Below are 9,295 nucleotides of genomic sequence, written 5' to 3' on the forward strand. Positions count from 1 at the left end.
GAGAATTGGGGAAATGCTGACTTCCAAGCTGCTGGTACAGTGGTTCGAATTGCTTGTGTTTGTCACAGAGGAACAGCGTGCAGCAAGCTCCAGGCTCTGAGCTAACGGGAGAGGCAGAGCCCAGAGAAGTGAAAGCCACAGGAAATGCAACTCCCTGCACCTCTTCCCCGCCCACTACACACACTCCCTCACACCGTGCTGGTGCCTCCTGTGTCTGCTGCTCCCAACCCCAGCAGAGCTCCACATCCCCTCCTCCCTCTGACGCCTTGCAGTGGGTGGTGGTTGAAGTATCTGGGGCCCCGAACCAACTCGAGGCCCATAGGGAGCTGCATGCCCCTCTCCCAGGGGTGACCTCACTCTCTCCTCTCCACCCCTCGCAGCAGCTCTACCAGATCCAGCAAGTCACCATGCCTGCCGGCCAGGACCTCGCCCAGCCCATGTTCATCCAGTCAGCTAACCAGCCCTCCGACGGGCAGGCCCCCCAGGTGACCGGAGACTGAGGGCCTGAGCTGGCAAGGCCAAGGACACCCAACACAATTTTTGCCATACAGCCCCAGGCAGTGGGCACAGCGTCCCTCCCCAGAGGACCCCGCCGACCTCAGCGCCTCCTGCAGGCTAGGACATTGGTGCACTTCACCCCACACCTGGGGGCCGAGATTCTCCAACAGAAAAATGCAATATTTTTTATTTCCTTTTTTTCTTTTTTTTTCCACTGAGGAATCAATATTTCAATATGTTGAGCTGTGTGTCCAATGCTATGAAATGAAAATATTAAATAACGTATTTATGGCATTTTCTTGAAGAGTGTGGTTGAAGATATATTTCTTTTGTTTTTCTTTTTTGGGGTTTTACTTCCACTTCTTTTTAGGAGCAAATCTCCTAACAGGTGTATGTTATCTCCTGACTCTTGGAACAGCCGCTGCCCCCAGGATTTTCCATCTTTTCTGTCCTCTGATTAAATTAGGTGACTGCGTGTAGCTTCTTAGTGGTCTTCTCTCCTTGTCCCTGCTTCTGCCCTGGAGCTCTGTGCACCTGCATCCAGAGGCCATGGGAACATCCTTGCATTTAAGAGATGAACTCATTCGCCATGGAGAGGAGAGTGGATGGTTTCATTCCCAGACCCTAATCTCCCAGGGATCCAAGGAGACTAGAACTTTGTGCATTTACCTCCATACACACATTTTTATTTTTTAAATGCATTAAGAATTGTGCTAGTCTCCTTTGCTGCATGGACATCAATGCATGACATGAAATAAACCTCATTTTAGACAATTAAAAGTCTTGAGTTCTGTATTTGGCAGCATTCATAGGGCCACTTGGCTTGGGAAAGGCTTGGAAAGGTTTATTTGCCTTCAGGTTGGGTATCTGAATGAGGGAGGACCCTTTTGAAAAAAGCTAAGGGAAACTTACACTACACATCTAATTCAAACTGAGGTCTTGAGCTAATTTTAAAAGTAAACTTCAGCAGGATCTATTTGCTCCTGAGAGGCCCCTGCCCACCTTACGTCCTGGGCTATCACCATGGGCCAGATTCAGTTGTGTCCTGTTTGGTTGAGGGTCAAAAGAGAACATCTTTCAATGAGAAAGCTCCATTCTTCAAAGTAGGACCCAGATAAATCTCTCCTCTCCTGTCTTGGCATGGGCTGGCACTTTGAGTTGCCTGCTCTGGGCATACCCAGTAGCATCTGCTGTGGAGGGCAGCCTAAGCCCCTTGTCAACCAGCATGTCACAAGAGGTCTACAGCCAGGGCCTGTATTCTGTTAATTGAAACAGGAATAAAAAGAGCATTCTACTTCATTGACCATACTTGCCAATGGGGAGCTGTCTTCCTTACCTTCACCATGCCATCCAATGAGGCCCGTTGTCTGGGAAGATCAGAGAACTGATTGCCAGGAAAAGTAGGTATCAATTTCTTCTCTGACAGTAATATGCCTTAAAAACTTGGGCAACTCCCTTCCCTTTGGGACTGTCTCAAGGTGTGAGATTGGGATGGGGAAGAGTCTTTAATATTAGATGATTTTAAGTCTGACCCTGATGTCCTTACAATTCCTCACCAAATATCTGCTGTGAACCTGGACATCTGTGTCATCTTTTATTTTCAATCATTGACCGAAGAGTACTTCACCTTATTCCACACATACAAATTTGGATGGCTTGCAATGAAAACATACACAATGAAATAAAATATTACAGATCAGAATTAGGAAGAATACAATTGAGTAGGAAATGGATCATAGAAAACAAATAGTCTGGCTGTAAAGATCTACATAGTTGTTAGAATTAGGTTTCACACTTCATCCTGGGCTACTGGGCCACCAAAGCAAAAAGAGCCAGAACCAGGTAAGAGTCACACCAGCACTAGCCTGTTTGCTCAGTGGATAGAGCATTGGCCTGCAGACTGAAGGGTTCTGGGTTTGATTCTGGTCAAGCGCACATGTCCGGGTTGTAGGCTTAATCCCCAGTAGGAGGCAGCCAATCAATGATTCTCATCATTGATGTTTCTATCCCTCTCTGAAAAAAAAAAAAAAAAGTCACACCATAAAAGGAAGAAAAATGACATTATTTTATAAAAGCAAGTATTTTACTAGTTTTAAGGGCTGGAATACATGGTACCTCCAGTGTCATCAGAGTAGGGGAAGCAGATTCTACCACCATGAGAAGGCAGTAAGTCTTCCTCCATAAGAAGCCTCCGGCAGCTCCACAGGCTCTCAAGTTCAGTGCCCCTCCTCTTTATCTAGTTATCTTTATTCTAGCTCAACTTTTCTCTCAAGAGTTCATGGCCTTCCCACTGTGCTGTATCCAAACATGCAAATATTCCTTGATAGCTGGGTGCCCAGCCCCACGTGGAGAAAGTGCCAGACTCGCAGGGGTCCTCAAACTTTTTAAACGGGGTCAGTTCACTGTCCCTCAGACGGTTGGAGGGCCGGACTATAGTTTTTTAAAAAACTATGAACAAATTCCTATGCACTCAGCGGCGGCAAAAACACCCGCTGGCTGGATCAATGTTTTCGGCGGGCTGCATGTGGCCTGCGGGGCCGTAGTTTGAGGACCCCTGTGCCAGAGGGAGGATGAAGTCAAGTGCACACGAGGGGCCCTGGCCTCGGAGAAAAGCTCAGCTGTTTTCATTCCCTGGCTAATCCACCACATTGAGGCCACTGAACCGACCCACCTTGCTGCTCTTGGACTCATTCTGAAAATCCAAGCATAATTGGAAACATAGGCCAGTCAATGGGTCCCCATTTCTCCATAGATTTCCATTCTTGGAGGTTTCGATCAGTTGTGATTGGCAAGCAGCTTCCTTGCTGAGCACGTTCCCTTTAAATTTTCCCCCGCCAGCAGGGCCCGTCTGGGTGTAAACAAACACTTCAGTGCAGCCCAAGACAGCCCCTATCTAATACCCAGCACGATCCCCTTACATCCGGAGCACTCTTCGAACATTTTTCCTAGCACTTGCAGCTTTCGTCCTCCTGATGATCTTCACAATGACCCTGCAGGGGAGACAGGAAGAGGGATCGTGATCCCTGGGTTGCAGATGGAGACATGGGAGACACGTCGAAGTGCAGTGACTTTCCCAAGGTCACTCCATGAATAGGTGTGGAGCTGAAACCAAAACATTGGTCTCCTGATCTGTGTATACACAGCTGCTTTCTGGCCAAAGATACGCGTGCGCGTGTGCGTGTGCGTGTGTGTGTGTGTGTGTGTGTGTGTGTGTGTGAACAAGGCTTTACTAAATGTGAACTGACGCCTTTTGCTCAGCTTCCTCAAACCCATTGGCCCAGCCTTGAGTGTATGTGGGGGAATAAAGGAAGCAATTGGATCTGGTCTGTGGACAGCTGGTGGTTGGGATAATTTTCCTGGAGGCGGATGCAGGAGACTGGAGGCCCCTGGGATTACCAACAGACCACCTGGCTGGCTTCCTTGCTGCTCAATTCTGCTGATGCCACAAGGGGGCAGCATGTAGCACTCACCCAAGTTTCTGGGAGATACCTTGTCTCACCCTCATTCAACTTGAGACAAGACTAGGAACTATGGAGTATGACTGCCCCTTTTCTCAATGGGTACTCGATCCTTGGCCCCTTCCTGGGAAGACCCTTAACTTTTGAAGGGAGGTACAACTAGGGCAACAGTGAGGGCTGGAAAACTACCCCTTCCAGAATATTACATCAGGGTAGGTGGTTAGATTTTAATAAGGACTTTCCTACAGCTTACGTTCATTCAAGGCCAGAAGTCCCCAGTTTGGTGTCTTTCCACTCCCCTTTCCTGCACCGTGTGCCCCTGCCACATTCAATTACTCGTTGGCCCCTGAACTTACTCCCATGTTTTCAGAATGTACTGGCCCCAATGCCTGGACGGTCCTTTTCCACTTATTGATCTCCTATACATCCATCAAGGCCTGATTTAATGGGCCTTGCTGAGAAACCTCTAATTCCTGGAGTGGAGTTAGCAAAGACCTCTTCGATGCTCCCATAGCAACTTCTACAGTCTCTATTATTAGTGCTCAAATACAGTCATTCAGCAAGTATTTCTTTGGCACTTTCTGTGTGTCAGACACTGTTTTGGACATTGTGAAGACAGATGAAAACAAGCCAGGCGAGGATTATGCTGTCTTGGAGCTTATGTTGGGTTGGAGGCAGAGGTGGTAGAGGAAATGGAAGAGATAGACAAAAAATACAAGTTAAGCCCTGAAGAGACCCCCTGTCACTCTATTGGAATTTTCTAGTTTGGGCTCTTCCTTACCTATGGTTCTCCTCCACTTCAAGGTCATCTCTGCCTTCCGAGCCCATGTAGGATAGGGCTTGACACCAAAAGAATAACAGCAACTGATGAGTAAGTAAATGAACATGAACCCTTCCTCACAGATGGCCTTCAACACTGCACACATCCCACCTCTGCTCTCACTGTTGCTTTTTTCTTCTTAATTTTTTATTGAGCACTGATAAAATGCTACAGGGGTATTAAATGGATAATTTTTTAAAAATAAATTTCTGTGAAGGGAAATATATCTAAAACTTGGTACCTTAAGTGTCACTTTTTAAAAAAATATATTTTATTGATTTTTTACAGAGAGGAAGAGAGAGGGATAGAGAGTTAGGAACATCGATGAGAAACATTGATCAGCCGCCTCCTGCACGCCCCCTACTGGGGATGTGCCTGCAACCAAGGTACATGCCCTTGACTGGAATCAAACCTGGGACCCTTCAGTCCGAAGGCCGAGGCTCTATCCACTGAGCCAAACCGGTTAGGGCAGATTATCCCATTTCATCTTTGCATCCTCATTAGGTAGGTAACCTCTCCATTTTGTAAATGAGAAACTGAGGCTCAAAGAAGTTAAGTGATTACCCAAGGGCACCAGCTGATTAAGTAGGGCCGTATGCTCTAAGAAACCTTCTGTCCCCACCAGTTCAGCCCCATTGGTCTTGTCCCCGCTGCTTATGATTCTCTTTCTTACAGAAAATGAGAGCCCTCACCCCCATCTCCTGGGTAGGAACCTAGCCTTTGTCCTACCTCTCCAGCTATCCATAGGCTTCTGTGGGGTGGCATCTGACCTCCCAGGTGGAGAGGGCTCTACAGTAGAGGTCAAGTGCTTGGTCACATGAGCAACTTGAGTGTGTCCTCCTCAAGGCCCTCTGAGTCGGGCGGGCAGCGTAACCCCCTAGCTTGTATGCTGGGACACTACCTCAGCCCAGGAAGAGAGGATAGGGGACAGCAAGGCTGGCACTTGAGGGGAGAACCTGAGCTGAGCTCCAGGTGGGCCAGGCTGGGCTGGGCTCCTGTGGCTGGCTGGTGCTGAGGGGAGGCCCGAAACAGAACCTAGCTTCCCCCAACCCCTGCAGCCCTGGCCCTCCACTAAGCCCCATCACCCTCCAGCTCCCTGTCCCTCTCCCAAGCTACTGTGCCTCTCTCTCTCTAACAGTGAAGGTCTGTGGAACAGAAGCTTTCTAAGATCTTGTACGTGTCAAACGTCTTTATTTTGCTTTGTATTTAAATGAAGGTTTGGCAATGTATGGAATTCTAGGTCCACAATTATTTGCTCTTAGCATTCTGAAGATACCATTCCATTGTCTTGGCATCTGTTGTTGCTGATGAGAAGCTAACTGTCAATTCAATTATTGGACCTTTGTAGATAAGCTATCTTTTCTCCTGTTGGCTTTTAGAATTTCCTTTTTATCCTTGACAGTCTACACTTTGGCTACAAGGTGTCTAGATGTATTTTTGTTTTGAAAGATCTCATACGAGGCAGTCTATAGACCTTTGAAATCTTGAAATTCATGTCCTATGTCTGGAAAGAGTTTAGTCATTCTTTCCAGTGTCTTTTCCTGGAACTAATAATATATATGCTGGATTTTTTCATTCAGTCTTTTACGTCTCTTTTCTTTCAGTAATCTCTTTGTTGTTCTGTGACTTGTTCTGGAGGATTTCCTCTGCTTTAGCTTCTCTTTCACTAATTCTCTCTTCAGCTGCATTTACTCTATTAACCCATCTGCTTTTTTTGTTTAAAGTCAGTGACTTTTGTTTTCATTTCTAAAATGTCTAGTTTTTGTCATGTCCCTGTTTGAGATCTTTCTATTCTGGTATTATAAATGCTATTCCTTTATCTTCTTGGAGATTTTAACTGTATTAAACTTACTTTCAGATTGCTCCTTGATCTCTGGGTTTTTAAGTATGAGTTCTCCCATGTCTCTCAAGATATTGTACTTCTTACATGTTGTGAAGTTTTATTCTTGAGATATTTTCAGCACATTTTTTTTCTGACTGTGCCATAGGGATGATATCTCAGTTGTATCTGCCCAAGCCATGGAGAAGTGCACCAGCCCCAAACGTGCTCTTATCTTACTGTCTCGGCTTGGGATTTTTCATGGTGTGCATATCAACTCCTGAGCCCCCATGTGGACAGGCTTGAGGTATCATACTCACATGGGCACGCTTTCTATCCAAAGCCAAGGCAGGTAGCAAGCAGGCAGAGTTATTTTAGTCTGTTTATGGCAGGCAGCACTTTCCCAGGTCCCACTCTAAGCAGGGAGCCTACTATACCACTGGTGGGGTCTGCAAATATCCTTCCACCTCTGACCCACCTTCCCTGAATCCCTCCTCAGATAGAGCTTCAAATACTACTCACCACTGGAATTCCCTCTTATTTCTGGCTCTTAGAGAGTTCTCCTTCTTGTTTTTGGGCTTGGATATGTTGTTGCTGTTTTTAATTACCCAGCATTTATCTTGTATACTTACTATTTTAAGGAGAAGGGACTTCAGTAAGTGTTTGATCAAGTTTGACCTGGAAGTCTGTCCCACTGTCTGGGCCTCCTGGCCCTGTCACTCAATCTGCGGCCCCTCCTACTCACATCACCTCCCATTCTGAGCCCTCGTCCACCAGGGGAGTGGGGAGCAGGGAAGCTTTTGCCCACTGCACTCTCAGCAACTCAGAGAAGTCCTTCCTCCTCATTTCCACTGTGCCACGGGCTGTCGCTGAGAACATGGAGCCTTTCAGGGGGCTGCAGAAGTGTTGTCTTCTGCACAGTCTTCCAGGAGTTGGGGTCAAGGATGCAGAGCCCTGAAGGCAGAGGAGGAGCAGTGCGAGAAGGATGGCTTTGACCTTCATTTCCCCACCCCCTTCTCCCTCAGTGTCTCCTCCTTGTGGGCCCCTCTCCAGCCATGAGGATCAATGGGGGTTCACTTTCGCTGAGCTCAGCGACACTACTTTGTCCTCACTTCCTGTGGCTCAGACTGGCCCGGCCGGCCTGCATGGTCTGTGCTGGAGAGAGCTCAGTGGCACGTCCAGATCTAGGGGGAGAGAAACTCCCCGGCCACCCTCCTGCACCTTTCACCTGCTGGGTGGCCTAATCCTCTTGTCCTCTCAGGCCTCATTGGGAAGAGGAAGCAGGCCTGGTCTTTCTCTCATACTGTACTTCCTCCTCCTGCTCTCAGTGCAGGTGGAGCCCTGGAGGTAAATAATGCCTGTGATGCCATCACTCCTTAACACCCTCCACTCTAACCCCTTCCGCGGCTGAGAAGAGCTGGAGGACTAGGGAGTTCTCACAGCATCTCCCCTTTCCATCGAGCAGACACCTAAAGAGCAGTGAGATCAATGCTTCCCATCTGTACAGCTCCCATCGTGATCGTGACTTTTCCGTGCATTGTTTTCTTTAAGTATGTTTTTATTGATTTCAGAGAGAGGACGGGAGAGGGAGAGAGAGAAACATCAATGATGAGAGAGAAGAATCAATTGGCTGCCTCCTGCACTCCCCCTACTGGGGATCGAGCCTGCAGCCCAGGCATATGTCCTGACCAGAATCGAACCATGACCTCCTGATTCATAGGTCAATGCTCAACCACTGAGCCACATCGGCCGAGCTTCCATGCATTATTGCTTTCAGTCCTCCTGTCAGCCAGGGAAGGTGGGGCAGAGGTGGAATGACTTTCCCAAATTCACCAGCTAGTCCAAAGGCAGAGCCAGGAAGTCCAACTGTGACTTGTAGTTCAGTGCTCTTTCTGCCCCTGGCACTGCCAGCCGCCCTGGGGGCTGGTACCTCCACCGCTCTGAGCTCTCTCCTATAGAGCCCCAGCCTCTGTGGCGTGCCCTAGGCTCAGGCCCTGGCCAAGCTTCTTGGTTCCTATCAGACCAAATTGGACCCTTCAGCCTAGCATTCAAGACCTGCTGTGTCCCCTTTGCCAAGCTCGCTCTTTCTCCCCCGTGCTCTATAACATCCTCCCCATCCTCACACCCCCCTGCCCATCCACACACACTATAGCACAAGGCTAAAGAGCTGTGCTAGACAAGCCTCCTCACTGAGTCTCAGTCTTCCTGCCTGGAAAATGGGGTGTGAACAGAATCACCTCACGGGGTTGTTGGGATGGTGGGCTAGACAGCGCACATGAAGCCCCTGCATGAGGCTTAGCACTTAGCAGGGGCCTCATCAGTGTGAGCTGCAGGCAGTATTGGCTGTGCTTCTCTGAGCCTTTCCAAGCTCTCCCCCCTCTGTGCCCAGGCTCCCTCTGCCAGCTGTCGGTAGTCTCCCTCGCCTGACCTCTAGCAGCCCTAAGAGCTGTAAGAAAACCCAGGGTGTGGGGAGGGCGGAGGAGGAAGTCTGGTGGGTGGAACCCTAAGGGTGTGAGGATGGGGAAGATGGTTCTCACCCCAATTTAACCAGAGCACCTCTGATTGAATGCTTTTTACACACTGGGGTGCTGCCTTATGATTCTGTTTGTAAAAAAAAATTCCTTTGCTAATAGAGTCTGAAAATCGCTGACTTCAACCACCCCTTCCCATCCCAAGAAAACCCTTGGTTGACCTGAGTCA

General features: G+C 48.3%; 1 protein-coding gene across 18 annotated transcripts in view; it reads left to right on the plus strand.

The window, feature by feature from the left end:
- NFYC (nuclear transcription factor Y subunit gamma) overlaps positions 1-1,269 on the plus strand; it is a 67,117-nt gene extending 65,848 nt beyond the window's left edge. For 11 of the 18 annotated variants that reach the window (XM_081085671.1, XM_081085685.1, XM_081085677.1 and 8 more), the window contains one exon: positions 381-1,269. In XM_081085671.1, coding sequence (XP_080941797.1) covers positions 381-500 — 120 coding nt within the window. In that variant the 3' untranslated portion in view covers positions 501-1,269. Of the gene's footprint in view, positions 1-68 lie in introns of all 18 variants that reach the window. The other 7 variants (XM_081085684.1, XM_081085668.1, XM_081085683.1 and 4 more) reach the window with 1 other exon arrangement.
- The last annotated feature ends 8,026 nt before the right edge of the window (positions 1,270-9,295 follow it).

The sequence above is a fragment of the Myotis nattereri genome, assembly GCF_964212035.1.
Source record: "Myotis nattereri genome assembly, chromosome: 3".
In the NCBI taxonomy this organism is placed as follows: domain Eukaryota; kingdom Metazoa; phylum Chordata; class Mammalia; order Chiroptera; family Vespertilionidae; genus Myotis; species Myotis nattereri.